The sequence below is a fragment of the Emydura macquarii genome, unplaced genomic scaffold, assembly GCF_026122565.2.
Source record: "Emydura macquarii macquarii isolate MOO-44397 ecotype Brisbane River unplaced genomic scaffold, CSIRO-AGI_Emac_v2 contig_3372, whole genome shotgun sequence".
NCBI lineage: Eukaryota > Metazoa > Chordata > Testudines > Chelidae > Emydura > Emydura macquarii.
The window spans coordinates 625,202-642,963 of NW_027133509.1; the positions used below are offsets into that span (position 1 = coordinate 625,202).

The window sequence follows — 17,762 nt, forward strand, 5'->3', positions numbered from 1 at the left end:
GCAGACCCCAGCTCACAAGCATAGATATCTCCAGCAAGCTGGAAGAAACTATAAAAGGGGGAAAGTGACATCATTAATTGTTCTCTCTCTTCCCACAGCTCAACACCTGGAAGAAACGTCTGGAGGACAAACCCTTTGAACTGGGGAAAGATGGCCCCAGGCCGAAGGCAATTCCAGCCTGTGTATTAAGGAACAGAGAATCCTGTTCGTACCATCTGTCAGGGTGAGACATTGCGTAATTCAAATCCGGTTTAGTTTGGAGAACTCAGATTGAAAACTTATTTTTATTTCTTAAGTAACCAACTCTGATCTCTATGCTTGGTACTTATAATCCCTTAAATCTATCTTTCTGTAGTTAATAAATCTGTTTAATATTTTACCTAAAACAGTGTGTTTTGGTTGAAGAGCTTGGGAAACCTCAGCTCAGTTTACAAAGGCTGGTGCTTGTCCTCCCCACATTGAGAGAGAGGCGGACTGGGTAATGAACCAGTGCAAGACGGTACAGTTCTGGGATGCAAGGCTGGGAACTGGGGGCAATTGACTGGGGCCTCTCTCTTGTTGGTTCATGCATGGCTCGGAGAAGCATTCATGGGTATGTCCCTGCCTATGGATATCTGTATAAGTGAAGTACCGGCCGGAGTGTGAGAGGGATAGGGTTAGTGGAACAAAAGGCTTAGTGGTCCCAGAGTCCAGGTTGTACCCCAGGAACCCCATCGCATTCGTTGTCAAGTGTTATATTTCGGTAGACAGACAGACACAGATGGAGCTGATAGACACACAACAGTTTGCTGTGCTAGCTTTTATTGCTCTGGCTGCAAAGCTGCAATTAACCGGACAGGGAGGCTTTGGAGAGGGTAAAGTGAAACTCCCTGAACATGTCAAGGGACAGGACACCACAAGAGCAGGGAGAAAAGTTTCTATCAAAACGTTTTATTGATGAAATAGAAATTTTAGCAAATAAAGTCCATTTCATTGAAAGACAGAAAAAAAGTCCAAACTAGCTTTTTTGGTTTTAGTAACTAAGAAAATTTGCAGATTCCCCCCTAAAAAACAAACCCTGAACATTTTTTTTAAAAAATGCAGAAAAAAATCATGTCCTGAGCAGTTTTGATTGTTGTTGTCTCTTTTATGAACGTCACATTCCTTGCAGCATTACATGAATCCTATCAATTTTGCTGTATTCATCCTGGAAGTCTGCAAAAAGAACAGCAGATTAAAACATGGTTAGTTGTCTTTCTTTTGAAAAACAAGTGTCCATTTCCCTGTATTTTGTAGCAAGGAAAGTGTTCTAATCCTCCAGGCAAATGAAGGGAAACAAGGGTTGCCATTTTATATATTTAAGTTCTTTGCTAGGGTCTTAATACCACAAAGACTCAGACTTCAAGACCAGAAGGGATCATCATGATCATCTAGTCTGACTTCCTGCACATTGCAGGCTACAGAACATCACTCACTTGCTGCTGTAGTAGGCCCAGAACCTCTGGCTGAGTTACTGAAGTCTTTAAATCTTGATCTAAAGCCTTCAAATGACAGAGAATCCACCAATTACTCTAGTTCAAACCAGCGAGTGACCTGTGCCCCACGCTCCAGAGGAAAGCAAAAACCTCCAGAGTTTCTGCCAATCTGACCTGGGGGAAAATTCCTACCCAACCCCAAATACAGCGATCAGTTAGACCCTGAGCATGTGGGCAAGACCCACCAGCCAGATGTGTGGGAAAGAATTCTCTGTAGTGATTCAGAGCCCTTCCCATCTGGTGTCCCATCTCTGGCTGTTGGAGACATTTGCCAGTTACAGTTGTGGATGGGCCATGTGTCTCTGTAGACAACCTTCACTCTTATTAATCTGTTTACTCTTGAGTTAATCGTACTTAGCATTCACCTACAACTTTTCATCCATAGAGTTCAAAGTACTTTGGAAAGGTTGGTAAAGTGTCATTATTACCATTGTACAGATGGGGAAACCGAGACACAGAGCAATTAAGTGATTTACCCAAGGCCACACAGAAGTATGCAGCAGAGCCATCAATGGAACAGATGGCCTTGTGGTTAAGGCACTGCACTGGCACTCAGGAGATGTCAGTGTGATTCCCAGATCTGCTAGCATCCTTCTGAGCCCTTGGGCAAGTCACTTATCCCAACCCCACAGCCGGTGAAGTCAACAGAAAGCTCCCTGAGTATTTTGGCTGTATGTGTGGAGGTAGGGTAGGCCCTCAGGGTGCAAGGTTGCCATGCAGCCCTCCCTGCTCCATCTACAGCCCCTCCATGATGGTTGTATGGGGCATGTACTGGGGCCATGGAATCTGTATCAAACGCAGCCTCTGCCCTCACAGAGGGAGGGTGGAGTAGCCGTGTTCCAAAGTTCATTCCCCCAGCCCCACGGAGCCATCCAGCCCTTGCTGGGAGAACACACTGCATCCCCCACCCTGCAGCTCCATGTACTAAGGTGATGGAATTCTCCCCATACACACAGCCCAACTGTCTGCCCCTGTAGAGAAGCCAGCACATGGACCAATGAGCCCCTAGTCAGATCATTTCATACCATCAAGGGGCAGAGGGGTTCTGATTCCGACTATACCTAGGAGAAGATTTCAGAGTGTTACCTGGCAGCCTCTCGCTGAGTTCTTCCCGGTGAGATAAGGCAAGTTTGAGCATAGTGGAAATGTCCGTCCGCAGCTTCGTCATGATCTTGTTCTGCAGGAAGAACATTGCCGAGCACATAAGCATGGAAGTGATCAACCAGCTTTGTGCTCCTGGGAACTAGCTCAGAGAGGGGAGAGGGAGCCGGAGTCTGCGCCATCTGGAGCAGCACCAGCTGAACTGTCAGTGACGTTCTAATCACAATCAACTACACCTGTGCAGTCCCACCAACAGGTCATGCAGGTACCACCAAGGCCATCATGTGAAGGCTGTGGAGCTGCACAGGTGTAACGATGGGTCTTGGTCGTCTTGGAGAGCTTTTATTGCTGGTTATGACAGGCAGGGAGGAAAGAGCCCAACATGATCCCCAGATTCCAAAGGGAATTTACAGAGCTGGCAGGTGGCTTGTAAACAGAGCATGTTTCATCTGGAGCGACAGTACAAATGATGCTAAGAATCTCATTTTATAGTCACTTTTCAGAGAAGAACCATCTGTTAAGGTCTCATCTAAGAAAGCCAAATATAGTGAACTGCATGAAACTGAATATATCTATACATATGTTTAGTTAGATATGTATATCTACCTAAGAAAGGGGAAGTTGATAATAATGAATATAAATCAGAAGCTAGGAGTTGTAGAAAATGGATAAGAAAAGCAAAAGGACACAAGGAGAAATCTATGGTCAGCAGGGATAAGGACAATAAGAAGGAGTTTTTAAAATATATTAGGGACAAAAGAATCCTGACAATGATATTATTCATTATTATCTATCATTGAATGGAGGTACGGTATTGGACTGTTACTAGATGGAAATGATAAAACTATGGATATTAATGCAGAAAAGGCAGTAATATTTCTGTTGTGTATTTGGTGGAAAACACACAACATAACATACAATGATAAGAACATTCTTTCCAGTCCACTAGTATCTCAGGAGGATGTTAAACAGCAGCTTCTAAAGTCAGACATTTGTAAATCAGCCGGTCCAAATAACTTGAATCCAAGAATATTAAAAGAACTGGCTGAGAAGCTCACTGGACAATTAACATTGATTTTCAATAAGTCTTGGCACACTGGGGAAGTTTCAGAAGAATGGAAGAAATTTAATGTTCATTCTCTGTGACAGCCAACCTGGTAATGATGGGTCTGTCTATCTGACATTGATCCTGTGCAAGAAAATGGAGTGGCTGATACAATCAATCCATAAACATCAGACAACTACAGCCCATATTTGGTGGGGACCACATCCTAAAAGAAATGTTTCCCAATTCTCTCTTCTGGCTTCCAAACAACCCCCAAACTTGCTAACCTCATAATCGGAAACAAATTCCCCACACTTCAGGGTGCAGCAATAAACCCCACCAGAACAACAGATGCAAAACTTCCAGACATGTCTCCACTGCTACAATGATCAGCACCCCACCCAATTCCCTTTTCAAGATCGATGGGTCCTACCCATGCCTATCACAACATGCGGTGTACCTCATTCAGTGCATCAAATGCCCCAACAACAACCACATGGGTGACACCAGACAATCACTACACCCTTGAATGAACTCACATAGAAAAATGGTAAAAGCCAAAATCACCCAATCATTCCACATCTGCTCTCTTAGTCCTCTTCCTCAGGAAACCTGCACAACACATTCAAAAGACAAGCCAGGAACCTTAAACACAAAACTCTGCTAGACACCAAAAATCACGACTAGATTGGAGACACTGGATTTATGCCTTATTACCACAATCTGTAACCTACTAATCCTCCTTGGTTCTATTACCTACCCACTTCATCTAAAGTGGTCGACTGCCACATGTTTAACCCTTATGCTTAACCATCCTTCTCACTTCTATTTAGCTGTGACACTCTGGTTACCTTTCCCAGCCCTGAAGAAAAGCTCTGTGAAGCTCGAAAGCTTGTCTCTTCCACCAACAGGAGCTGATCCAACAGAAGATTCTCACCCACCTTGTCTATATCAGTGAATAACATTTACAGTGTCACCAGAACCGCTTGCATCTCACAATTGCTTCTTGTAATATCTAGGCAGTAGCTAAGGTCAGTACAATCCACAGAGGCACCTAGAGCCGGTTCAACCAGCCTTTACACTCACTGCAGACCCCATCACATTGCATGTGTACAGATAGAGAGCAGCATCAAAATGCTTGCTGGCATCTTCCAGCATCCTGCCAAAAAATACTTGGATTCATCTACAAACAGATGTGCTCACAGTTACCAGGGGCAGATAATTTTAAGGGGCTTGAGGAAAGTGTTGTTCATTCCACTGTACCAGGTGTTAAAAAACGCTTGCTGTTCTATACAAAGAAGGTACGAGTTGCTAGAACATTCGCCTGTTCTCAGGAAAATGGTGCAATCACTAGTGTTTCTTACAACAGCCTTTGGGTTCCAAGCAGCTCACTGCAGAGAGATCATTTATGCCCTAATCACCTGTTGTCTCTTGTCTTGTACTTGGATCATAAGCTCTCAGGGGCAGAGTATCTCCTTTTGTTCTTTATTTATACAGTGGCCGGTGGGGCCTGGCCCAGAACCAGGGCTCCGTAGCGTTAGGGTAACACCAATAATAAACATAATAACGACTCTGCAAACATGCATACACTGACCTTTAATCCATGTGTGGTTCCACTGGAGTCAATGGTCCTGTTCAGTTAGACAAATGTGTTTGCAAGATCAGGGCCTTAAGGGACACCTTGAAATTCAAGGTCATGTTGTTTCTGCTCTGGGCGGAAATTAAACATCCCATGGAGCAGGGGGTTTGCTCCAATATCTTTGGCTAAATTCTAGCTGGGTAGCTTGCTCTGGGGCAGTCCCTCTTTGGATACTGTGCTGTTCCCAGATAGCACCATCCAAACCCATAAATACAGCCCTACAGAACAGGGGGAAACGTCCCTCACCTTCAGATCCAGGAGCTGCATCTTCATCTTCTCCTTTGCCTGCTCAAACATCCCCCCCTGCGTCTCTCTTTCAATGTTCTCCTTGAGAATATTTTTCATCTTTTTGCAGGCTTGCAGCCCCTGGATCTTAGCTGCCTCTGTTGAAAGATGAGAGCGGTCACAATGCTGGACAAGACCAGGAAAGATTTCGCAGAGGAGATGCTGGGGGTGGGGTTTAGGTGAGAAAAACAATGGCAGCCAAGGGTAGTGTCAGCAGCACGCAAAGGCACGTCCGTCTGGCTCTTCCAGTGACAATAGCCATCGTGCTGGAGGAAAGAGCCCGTCTGGCTGCCCCAGAGAATGAAGTTCTCTCATATTCCTCAATGCAAATGACCCCCCCACCCCATGCCCACACATATCACAGCTCTGAGTGGGAGGGGCCCCACTGCTGCAGGGCGCTGCAGAGATGCCAGTGAAACGCTGAGCAGGAATTGATTTGTGCCAGATCCCGACCCCTGTTCCCAGACTTTTCCCCACCCCACTCCTCTGCCAAGACGTAGCATCCTGGTCCCTTCTTCCACTCCTCTTTCATCCTCCTGGAACTCATCCAACCATCCACAAGGATCCCAGGCTGATTCCCTACTGCCACTTCTTCTAGCCAGAGACCAACAAGGACCCACCCTGTCACCCCATGCCCTGTCGTCCCTCCCACAATGACCATCGACAAGCATCCATCCCGTTTCATAGGTATTCCTCAGACCAGCCCCGATCCCAGACACACTGAGACTCACCACCCCGCTCCCCACTTTTCAGGTGAGTTTCCAGTTCTAGGGCCACTCTAAGTCCACAAACACTAAATGCAATTCACTGAGTTTCTCCCACAGTATTTGGGCTGCAGACACTGAACCTATTTTTGACCTTCCTGGCATAAACCACATTGGTTCTTGCTTACTTGACGCCCCAATCCCTTATGAAGTCTCTTCTCGATAATTCTTTCCAGACATTTCATCATGTGACTCATTTACTGGATGGGTCAGTAATTGCTACATGCTTGCACATCCCCTTTATGTATGAAGACAGAGACCAATGTGCTCTTCCTTTGGCATTTTTCCAGTTTGGAGGATGAAATTAAAAAAGGTTTGTCATCCTCATCGCTCCTTCATGGCCTGATGCCAACATCACAAAACGTAGGATCACCCAGTTGAAGGGTCCTACCTTTATAATAAGGCTGTAGGTCACTCTGGATGGACAGCGGAAGGGACTGGTAGATATCCAGCTTCTTCTTAAGGATCTCTCTTTCCAGCGTGCTCAGGATGATGTTTGTCTGCAAGAGTCAATTTAAAGCATTTGCCATGATCTTTCCAATTCCTTGTTTGTAAAAAAACAATCTAAATAAATGGTTTGGAACATTGGAGCTGATCAGGGTTTGTGTGGACTGCTTATTGGTTACACCCAGAATCCAGGTGGAATATGCAGGGTGGGATTTTTAAGGTCAGAGTTTAGATACAAATATGTGAATTCAAACAGTCTGTGAGCTCCACAAACCTTTTCCCAGCTTAAAGACTACATAGCGCCTGGTACTTCTAACTCATTCCTAGCTTCATCACTCCTCGGCCTTGTGCACAGAGCCCACAGGTTCTATGTGGTATCTAAAGATTCCCTGGTTGGGGGTGCAGACTTTGAGTCTCTGACGTCTTTTCATCCTCTGCAACCTGGTCCAGTCAACAGAGCCCAATCTCTGCCCCAGTGTCTCCAGCTCACTACAATCACCAGCCAGTTAAGGCGGTAGGTTCTCTTGTTAGCTACAGGGATGGGAACCTAATCTGTTATGTACTTTGGGACTCCCAATTGCTTTCCAATGGTATAATGCTTTTGGGGTTCTAGCCATGGTAATTCACAAGAGATCGGATCTTAAATATATCATCAGTCTAGCTATGGTGCTATGGTGAAACTGGTGCTGAGTGGAGTGTAACTATCCCAAGCCTTGGACCAGGATCATTTTCAATCCATCCTATTTATTTCAAGCCTAACCAGGCTTCTCTGGGGTGCACAGAGATTTGAGGTCTGATTATCTTACAGACTGGGGGCTTGATCCTTGGTCCTCCCATGGGACTTCTCCGGCAGTGCAAGGATGCTGGGAATATCCCTGGCACATGGGAATCCCCGGCTGACATTGCTGGCTGTACACACTGCACTGTCCTGGCCAGCCCAGCACAGGAGGCATGTTAGAATGGGAGGAGGGGTTGTTGGAGCACCTTGCCTTGTGTTTTGGCCATCCTTGGCAGTCAGAGCGGTCCCTAGGGGAATCATTACTTCCAGTGTCGCTGAAGACCTTTAGGGTGCTGTTGCCTATAATGTATGTTGCCTATAATGTACAGCTCTTCACGTCTCTTATCAGTGGGCCAGAAGGCAGAGTTCATCACAGAGCCAATCCTGCTCTCCCTGAGAGTCCCCTTCAGGCTTCACCCATTGTTATCCTTATTCCACAGCCCTCCTCGGCCCTGCCAGGCAGAGGGGCAGCATAGCCGGATGACTCTCACCCCAGACGCGCTGGCTGGCAGGGCAGAGCACTCACTCTTAGCTTAACTTCAACTTACTTCCGCAATGAAGAACTTGAGCTTGCAGTTGTGATTGGTCACCGTGCTCCTCTTCCCAACATCATGGATTTTCTCCTGTACCAAGTCTTTGAACATGTCGAGGCAGGGTTTCAGCGAGGCTCTGGTGCCCTTTTGGATCCTAGTTGGATAATAAAATATGAACCATTAAAAAAACAAATGGGCTCAATCCCCCTGTACTTGAAACAGCTTAGGGGGAGGTAGGAGGAGAGACAAAGGTAGCTTTAAGCCATTTGTATTTCGCCCCCAAATGCCAGGGCTGGACAGGTGCCACACTGACCCTGGCATAAGCTAGAGCAGTCACAGAGCTTCTCTAAAATATGCTATCTGGACTGATCCCTGAAGAACTGTTCTGTCAGCTCAGATCACATTACCCCAGTGCACAAAGGTGCTTAACACCTCTCAGCAACAGGCGGTTTGGATGGTCAGGCAGCCTAGTATTTAGAGTGCCTGGCTCTCAGCCCGTTGATGGGTTGTGTAGCTTCAGGCTTTAAGGCTGGGTGGGTTGGGGGCCGTGGGCCGTGCAGATACAACATCCTCACCTGTTCGAGCTACAAGTCCTAAGCAGAGTGCCCCAGGGGTCGGTACTGGGGCCGGTTTTGTTCAACATCTTCATTAATGATCTGGAGGATGGGGTGGATTGCACCCTCAGCAACTTTACAGATAACACTAAGCTGGGGGGAGTGGTAGATAAGCTGGAGGATAGGGATAGGATACAGAGTGACCTGGACAAATTAGAGGACTGGTCCAAAAGAAATATGATGAGGTTCAACATGGAAAAGTGCAGACTCCTACACTTAGGACAGAAGAATCCCATGCACTGCTGCAGACTGGGGACCGACTGATTCGGCTGCAATTCAACATTGCACCCTTATTGCCAAGAAGGCTAACGGCACATTGGGCTGCATTAGTAGGAGCATTGCCAGCAGATTGAGGGAAGTGATTATTCCCCTCTCTTCGGTAATGACGAGGCTGTATTTGAAGTTCTGTGTCCAGTTTTGGGCCCCCCACTAGAGAAAGGATATGGACAAATTGGAGAGAGTCCAGTAGAGGGCAACAAAAATGATTAGGGGGCTGGGGCACAAGACTTATGAGGAGAGGCTGAGGGAATCGGGCTTGTTTAGTCTGCAAAAGAGAAGAGTGAGGGGTGATTTGATAGTGGCCTTTAACTACCTGAAAGGGGGTTCCAGGGAGGATGGAACTAGGCTGTTTTACTGGTAATAGATGGCAGAACTAGGAGCAATGGTCTCAAGTTGCAGTGGGGGAGGTCTAGGTTGGATATTAGGAAACACTTTTTCACTAGGAGGGTGGTGAAGCACTGGAATGGGTTACCTAGGGAGGTGGTGGAATCTCCATCCTTAGAGGTTTTTAAGGTGCAGCTTGACAAAGCTCTGGCTGGGATGGCTTAGTTGGGATTGGTCCTGCTTTGAGCAGGTGGTTGGACTAGATACCTTCTGAGGTCCCTTCCAACCCTAATCTTTTATGATTCTATGATACGTGGGAGAAAACAGCTCCTAGACCCACGTGCGATGCATCCATCTTTAGCAGGAACTCCTTGATGAAGTCAAGGGTTGTAGAAATTGTGTTCTTGGCAGAGCTATGTCTTCAGGGCTTGAAAAGCCTCCTCACAATCTTTGGTCCACTAGAATTTTTGGGGGCTGCCATTCTTGAGAAGATCAGTGAGAGGTGCCACGATGGTTGAGAAACCCAGAATAAATTGGCAGTAGTACTCAGCCAGTCCTAAAAACTGGTTTCTTGTGTCCTTCACGAAGGCGTGGGGCAAGTCTGGAGGTCCTAGACCTTATTGACTATGGGTCACACTGTGTAGGTTGTTTCATCCTTGCCTAGGTGACATTTACAGGATTTGCAGTCGGGCCACCTTCCTGGAGGGATTGTAACATAGCCATCACATGTCTTAGGTGGTTCTGTCAGTTTTGACTGTAGATTACGACATCATCTAGGTATGTGACAGCATATTGTCTATGGGGTTGGAGGATCTGGTCCATTAGTCGCTGGAACATGGGTGGGGCCCCTTACTACCCAAAGGGCATTGTCCAGAATTGAAGAGCCCAAAGGGAGTAGAGAAAGCTGTCTTGTCCCTGGATTCTAGTGTGAGAAGGATCTGCCAATATTTCTCCATTAGATCCAGGGTGGTGATGTATTCTGCTTCCCCTAGCTGGTCAAGTAGTTCATCAACGTGAGGCATGAGATACACATCAGATTTTGAGACTATGTTGACCTTTTGGAAGTCAATACAAAACTGGGTAATCCCAGCAGGTGTGCTGATCAAGACTATGGGGCTATTCCAATTGCTGAATGATTCCTCATTTCCTCCTCTTTCTAGCATTCATTGGAGTTCTCGCTTCATGGTTTCCTTCAAGTTCTGGGGAAGGAGTCGACGATTTTTTCTGACTTTGAGCCCCGGTTCTGTCTAGATTTATTTGGCCTATGCAATCCAGTCAAGCCAATCCACAGCATTCTTATCAATGGTATTCAAGGCATGAAGACCTCCAGGAAGCTGAGCCATTTTGCATTTGTCAACAATATGCATCATCTGTCTGGATGTTATGGGTTATTAAATGGGTCTGTCCAGGTTGAGTAGAAAACATGGAAGAGAAGGTGATGAGCATCAGTTGAGCCTGGGCTCTCTGGTCTGAGGTGAGATTGTTTGCAGTCTTGGCCATCGCTGGCTCTGAGGCCTCAGCAACCTGTGAGCCTAATTCAGGATCAGGTGGGTTAGGGAGATATTAGGAGACTTTAACAAGTTCACATGGTAGATTTGGTGTACCTTTCGTTTGTCTGGTTGTCGGATTTCATAGTTTACTGGCCCCACTCATCACACCACCTTAAAGGGCCCTTGCCAGCGGGCTAGAAGTTTTGATTCTGAACTAGGTAATAACAGCAGAACCCAATTACCAGGCTGGAACTCCCGGAGGCGAGCACTTTTATTATAAGCTGTTTCCTGTGCACTGCAGGCGTGTAGGAGATTCTCTCTGGTGAATGAGCCCAAGGCGTCAAGCTTCTCCCATAGATCCAGGATGTATTGTACTACATTACTGGCCTCAGATGGTTGTTCCTCACACATTTCTCAAACAAGATCTAAAATCTCTTGGGGTTGTCTCCCATATAACAGCTCTAATGCTGAGATGCTAGTGGAGGACTGGTGGACTACTCGCATGGCGAACAGTAGAGGAGGAAGTAACTGATCCGTAAGGACAAACTTCCAGAGCATCTTCTTTAGTGTTCTGTTGAATCTTTCCACCAGACTGTCTGATAGGGGGTGGTGAATAAATATCCTGAGAGCCTTGATTTTCAGCAATTGGCACGGTTGCTTGATTGTCTGGGACATAATGTTCGTTCCCTTATCCATTAAGATCTCCTATGGCACCTCAACCCAAGCGAAGATTTTCATGAGTTCAGTGCCCAACGTTTTCACATTCATACAATGTAATGATACCACTTCAAGGTACTTGATTGCATAATCTACTATAAGTAAAATGAACCAGTAGCCTAAGGCACTCTTCTCCATGGGGCTAAGTATGTTCATTCCAATCCGCTCGAAGAGTATACCTCCTGGTGGGAGAGGAATCAAGGGAGCTCTCTTTGTGGGCCGAGGGGCTATGAGATGACACTCTGGGCATGAGGCACAGAAAACAGGAACATCATTGTAGACCACAGGTCAAGAAAAACAAGCTAGAATCCAGGCTAATGTCTTCTCCTTGTCTAGGTGCCCCATGAAAGTCATAGCATGGACGAGCCATATCATCTCCCTCCGACAGAGGCGAGGTATCAGAAGCTGATTCTGAACTTCTCCAGTCTGCTGGTACTACTCAATGCAGTATAGGCAATCTCCCAGAATTCTGAAGTGTGAGGACCCTCCTGCTTGATGGGGCTTGATGATCTCCCTATTTATTACCACCACTTGGGTGTACACTTCTTGTCCGCCTGTTGTTCCACTACAAAGATGGAGAACTGGGTCAGAACCTCTGACTCAGGTAATGGAGCGGCTGGGACAGGGCCTGGTTTTGCTGGGTTGGTCCAGATGCGTGTGATGTCCCCTCCTCCAGACTGGGGCTCTCCCCCATGCCCACAAGGATCTTTGGCTTAGATGAACCTGTGGCTGGAGGCAGGGAGGTCCCGCTGTCTGGAGGGGGGTCCCACAAGCTCCTTTATCAGCTCCCCAAAATAGTTCCACTTTCAGCTGACAATAACGGGATAGGCGAGCATCGGTACAAGGCCGACCATCTGGGACTGTGTGCTCCCCCACTGTTAGAGTTACTTGGATGTATGGATATGGTTTCATGTTCCCACTCACATATTGTAACAGGGATGGAGCTCAGGGTAGGTCCTGGGTTAGGAATCACCGAGGTCTGGATGGTGGTCTGGGCACACCCTGAGTCAACAAGTCCCACCATTTCTACCCCATTCATTCGTAGAGGGATAGTCAACTTTGCATGTCTGCCTTGTTGAGCTCCTGCCCCTCAGGTCTAGATTTTCCCAAAGCTGTACGACATGTAGGGGCCATCTTGGAGCCAGTGCCCAGGATGGCCACAGGTGAAACAGCGGTCTTGGTCTTGGCTGTGGTAAACAGCACCACCCCCAAATATTTGAGCATTTCCATCTCCTATGGATCCCCCGAATTCAGGCTCTAGCAATACCCCCCTCTTCACTTCTGGTGGATCAGTGGTCTCTGAAACTGGGTTGTGAGTCGATAACCCCAGGTTTCCGTGTAAGAAGACCCTGGGGCTCCCTGATCCCAGGCCCTCCAGTGTCCTGGTGAAGTGGGAGTAGATTTGAGCCTATGAAGATCCTGGTTTCCATGGGTCATTCCCACCTTTGGTGTGTGCAGCTCTTAATCCTCCCAGATTCCTGGTGTGGTGTCATTATCGGGATCTAGGCAGCCAGGTAGTTTTCAATGATTCAAATGGTGTCAGCTATTGTATTGGGATTGTGCTGTAATACCCACTTCTTTTTTCCAGGGGGCAGTATCTTGGTGAACTGCTCAAGTAAGACCAGCTCAGCTACCTGCACCCCCATTTTTGTTTCAGGTTTGAGCCACCTCCAGCGTCTGTCCTGTAACTTCTGGGTGACGAGGCAGGGTCTTGTCCCCATTGGGTACTGCTCGTTACAGAATGTCTCTTCTGAGATGTCCAAAGTATTGAGAATGGCTGCCTTGACACGTGTATCATCTTGGGCCTCACTGAGTTCTAATGCACAATATACGGTTTGTGCTACTCTGGTTAAGAATGGGGCCCACACCATGGCCTATTGGGCTCAGGGACAGAGGGCTATGGTTTCAAGGAAGTTTTCAAGGAAGGTCTCAGGATTATCATTGGGCCCAATCGTGGTAAGCCTCATGGGGAGACAGCCACAGCTGGGGCAGGTATTACTGGCTCCGCTGGAGTGTGTGGCCCTAATATCATGACACCTGTTGGACCAGCTGTTGCTGTTGTTGTTGCTGCTGGGCCACTTGCTCAGGATCGGCTGCTGCTGCGGGTTGGTCATTTGCTGAAGCAGTTGTTGCTGCTGCTGATGGGTGTTTTGTTCGGCCATCCATTTTAGTAGCTGTCCCATCTCTATTTAGCGGGTGGGGTTGTGAAGGGAAAACAAGATGGGGTTTCTGTTTTTGCTGAGAACTGATTTTAGAATTCACTGTAAAAAGTTTGAGATAGAAAATCTTTTGTTAGCAGTTGTTTAATTTTAAAATGTTTTGTTGTAATAATATAGTTAAGAGGTCTAGACACTAGTGGAGAAGGAATGCAGAGAAAGACCTTGTAATTTAGATAAGGAAAGTTGTTAGTATTTAGTTAGAAAATTCCTAGATAATATTTTTTAGTATGTATCACCATGGAAACTGTGACGTGTTAAAACTTGTTTATACGATTCTATAAATACGGTCTGTTTTTTGGAAGCAAGGGGGATTCCTTATGTTTGAAGGGATCACCTTCTTTACGTAAAGAATAAACTTTGATTTTGCTAATCTGTTGTTGGCTAATTCTGAACCCCTGCCTAGGCAACGGACATATCAGTAAGGACCCCCGAGTTTGGGTTCTTCCACAAATTGGCACCCCAGATGGGACAGGCCCAGAGCACATCCTCCTCGTCTCGGCTCCACTGAACCTACCCAGCCGGCACCAGGTGAATTCACCTATTGGGATAACTTCTGCGGAGCTGAGACGGTGGGGAGGCGATAAGGTAAAGTCCCTTGTTTATTTTATTAGCAAAGTCTACGGGTATAATTCCAATCTGTAATTCCCTGTGTGGGTGAGAGTTGGTGAGCAATTTTATAATTTCATTCTGTAATGCCCTGGTGTGGGTGAGAGTTGGTGTGTAATGTTATAATTTCATTCTGTAATGCCCTGGTGTGGGTGAGAGTTGGTGAGCAATTTCTAATCAGAAAACCCAGTTATGGGTGCGGGGCAATTTTCTCCCATCCCTGGGAGTCCTTTGGACTATATGGTTAAAAATTTTAAGTCTATTCCAGGTTCTAAGGGTTTGTCTGTAAAGCGTTTAATTTTGTTATGTAAAATGATATGGCCAGGTTGTTTTTCTGGAGATTCCAGTAAACAATGGCCAGAGGAAGGTACCTTTGATCAAGATAAATTGCAATGTTTGAAGGGGTTAATAGAAGATTCACACCCTAAGCAAATGGAATATTGGTATTTATGGGATAATGTAGTCTTTAAACGCCGTACGGAGAGTCAGCTAGCTAGCTATAAATCAACTGTGAAGAATTTAGAAAGGAAATTGGCAACTGTTGCGCCGTCATCTGCACCGCCGATTTCTAACACTGGTGAATTTATTTAAAAAATTTACCCTTCTCTTACTAATCCTCTGCCTTACAATAAAAAGAATTTACAAGCAGGGAAAGCAGAGGAGGAGGATTGGCCACCACCTCCTTGCTGTGTGTTTGAGGGAGAAGGAGAGTATAGGACTGGACAGGAATCTTCATTTTTCCCCTACCGCACCCCCTGCTACTACTTCCAGACTGTCAGATAAGCCTGTCAGTAAGGGAACTAGAGCTCAGGTTCGTCGTAGACTAAATGAAGAGCCTTCCTCTTCTGATTTATATCCTAATTCTTCTATTCCTATTGTTCAAGCTCCATTAAGAACTTATCCTGTCCCTATTGGAGATGGAAGTATTCAGGAATCTTTTGTTCACATTCCCTTTGCTCCACATGATCTGCTTTTATGGCAACAGAGTATGCCACGTTTACGTGATGATCCAGAGACAGTGTATAAAGTTTAAAATTATTTTTTCTATATATAATCCATCATGGGCAGATGTTACTCAGTTATTAGATGCTCTTTTGACATAGGAGGAAAAATTGAAAATTATTCAGGAAACTACTAAGCAAGAGGGAGGACAAGTTACTCGCCCATGGCCTATGGAAGATCCCTTATGGAATTATAATAGTGATGCAGGAAGGAATAATTTAATCAATCATCGTTTGGCTTTATTGGAAGCAATTAGAAGAGCAGCAAAAGCCGGAATTAATTGGACTAAGGTAGAATTGTGTACACAGGGTCCTGATGAACATCCAGGAGATTTTTTTGAGCGATTGAAGAAAGCCCTCAGACAGCATGGAGGATTAAATCCTGATTTACAGGAAAATCAATCTATGGTTGCAGTTTTTTTTGTGAGACAATCAGCTGGGGATATTAGATCTTATTTTTATCGCAATGCTCCAGGTTGGCAAGGGAAATCATTGTCTGAGGTTATTTCCATTGCTACATATGTGTTTAATGGGAGGGAAAAGAAAAAGCAGAAAGAAACTGCCAGCTTACTAGCTCTTTCTCGGTATCCTAATAGGGGAGCCCTCCCTCAAGAACGCCGCCTGCAAAGTACAAGACAGACTGACCGGAGACAGCCTAATGTAATTTATCAAAGGCAAGGGAGAAAAAATGTAGATACTTGTAATTATTGTGGGGAATTTGGTCACTGGAAACGTGAATGTCCAGTAAGATTTAGAGGGTTTCAACCGCATTTAAATCAACGACCCCAAAGTGAAAATGTTCCAGCCATTCGAAGGGAGAATGATTTAGAAGATATAGACTAGGATGAAGAGGGAGACTTTACTCTGTTAGCTTCGCTTGCTGTTTCATTTCATTTAGATTCTTCTGATCCACAATTAAAAATTCAAGTAGGAGAACAAATTTATAGTTGTTTAGTTGATTCTGGAGCGGAATCAAGTTTACTCAAAAATTCTGAGGTTCCTCTCGACCCTAAGCATTCTATTCCAGTTGTGGGAGTGTCAGGAAAAATACACCGTGTTTCCCAAACTAAACCTACACTTGTTCATATAGGTCCTCTTACAGAACAACATGCTTTTTTGATTTCTCCGGATTGTCCTCATCATTTGTTTGGGAGAGACTTGTTATGTAAATTGAATGCCACTATGATTTTTACACCAGAAGGAATTTCTTTATCTTTTCCTGGTTCACTGGTTCCTTTATTTCAAGCTTTAATTACTGAAGATGTAGTTAAACCTTCTCTTCCTCATCCTGCATTAAGTGAAGTACCTGAAGGGTTGTGGGCTCATACTTCTACCGAAGTGGGATTATTAAAATCTGTAGACCCAGTTAAAATTACTGTTCGTCCAGATCCACCGCCTTCGGTGCCTCAGTATCCTTTATCTCGGGAAGCAATAGAAGGAATTCGCCCAGTGATTCAAGAGTTTTTAAAGCAGGGTATTTTAGTACCTTGTCAATCTCCTTGTAATACTCCTATATTACCTGTTAAGAAACCTAGACCAGGTCCAGATGGAAAACCTGTGTATAGATTTGTACAAGATCTTCGTATTAATAATTCTTATGTGATCCCATGACATTCAGTGGTTCCAAACCCAGCAACTATTCTAACTTCAATTCCACCTTTTTCCACTTATTTTACATGTATTGATCTTTGTGCTGTGTTTTTTTCTATACCTATTCATAAAGATTCTCAATATTTGTTTAGTTTTACATGGGAAGGGGCCCAATTCTGTTGGAAATGTTTGCCACAAGGTTTTGTGGACAGCGCTACGATTTTTTCTCAAGCTCTTACTAAAGATTTACAGTCTATAACATTTTCTGAAGGTTCTGTTTTGATTCAATATATTGATGATTTGCTTTTGTGTTCTTATTCTGAAAAAGCATGCATTGCTGATTCTGTGTTTCTGTTGAAAGCACTATATGAGAAAGGGCATCGTGTTTCTTTGATCAAATTGCAGTTTTGTAAATTAGAGGTTCAATATCTAGGGTATCTTATTTCTTATCAAACACGCTTACTTTCACCAGAGCATATAGAAGCTGTTTTAAAAATCCCTCGACCTAAAACTAAAAAACAAATTCGTGGATTTTTGGGAATGGTTGGTTATTGCAGGCAGTGGATTCCTAATTTTGCTGCTATGGCTAAGCCTCTGGTTGCACTTACTAAAATTTCGGAGACTGATCCACCTCTTTGGTCAGAAGAAGCTGAGGCTTCTTTTATTTTTTTAAAGCAAGCCCTGTCAATAGCCCCAGCATTAGGGCTCCCAGATTATAAGAAACAGTTTAATCTTTTTTGTCATGAGTATAAAGGTACTGCATCTGGAGTGCTTACACAACCAATGGGAGGTTCTCAAAGGCCAATTGCTTATTTT

General features: G+C 45.2%; 1 protein-coding gene across 1 annotated transcript in view; it reads right to left on the reverse strand.

Moving 5' to 3' along the window:
* Window positions 1-932: 932 nt before the first annotated feature.
* Window positions 933-17,762, reverse strand: part of LOC137143945 (nuclear GTPase SLIP-GC-like) — a 51,802-nt gene continuing 34,972 nt past the window's right edge. The window contains exons 16-20 of the mRNA XM_067534019.1: window positions 8,122-8,260; window positions 6,740-6,848; window positions 5,546-5,682; window positions 2,601-2,691; window positions 933-1,194 (exon numbers count right to left, since the gene is read on the reverse strand). Of these exons, the coding sequence (XP_067390120.1) occupies window positions 1,136-1,194; window positions 2,601-2,691; window positions 5,546-5,682; window positions 6,740-6,848; window positions 8,122-8,260 (535 nt within the window). The 3' untranslated portion in view covers window positions 933-1,135. The remainder of the gene's footprint in view (window positions 1,195-2,600; window positions 2,692-5,545; window positions 5,683-6,739; window positions 6,849-8,121; window positions 8,261-17,762) is intronic.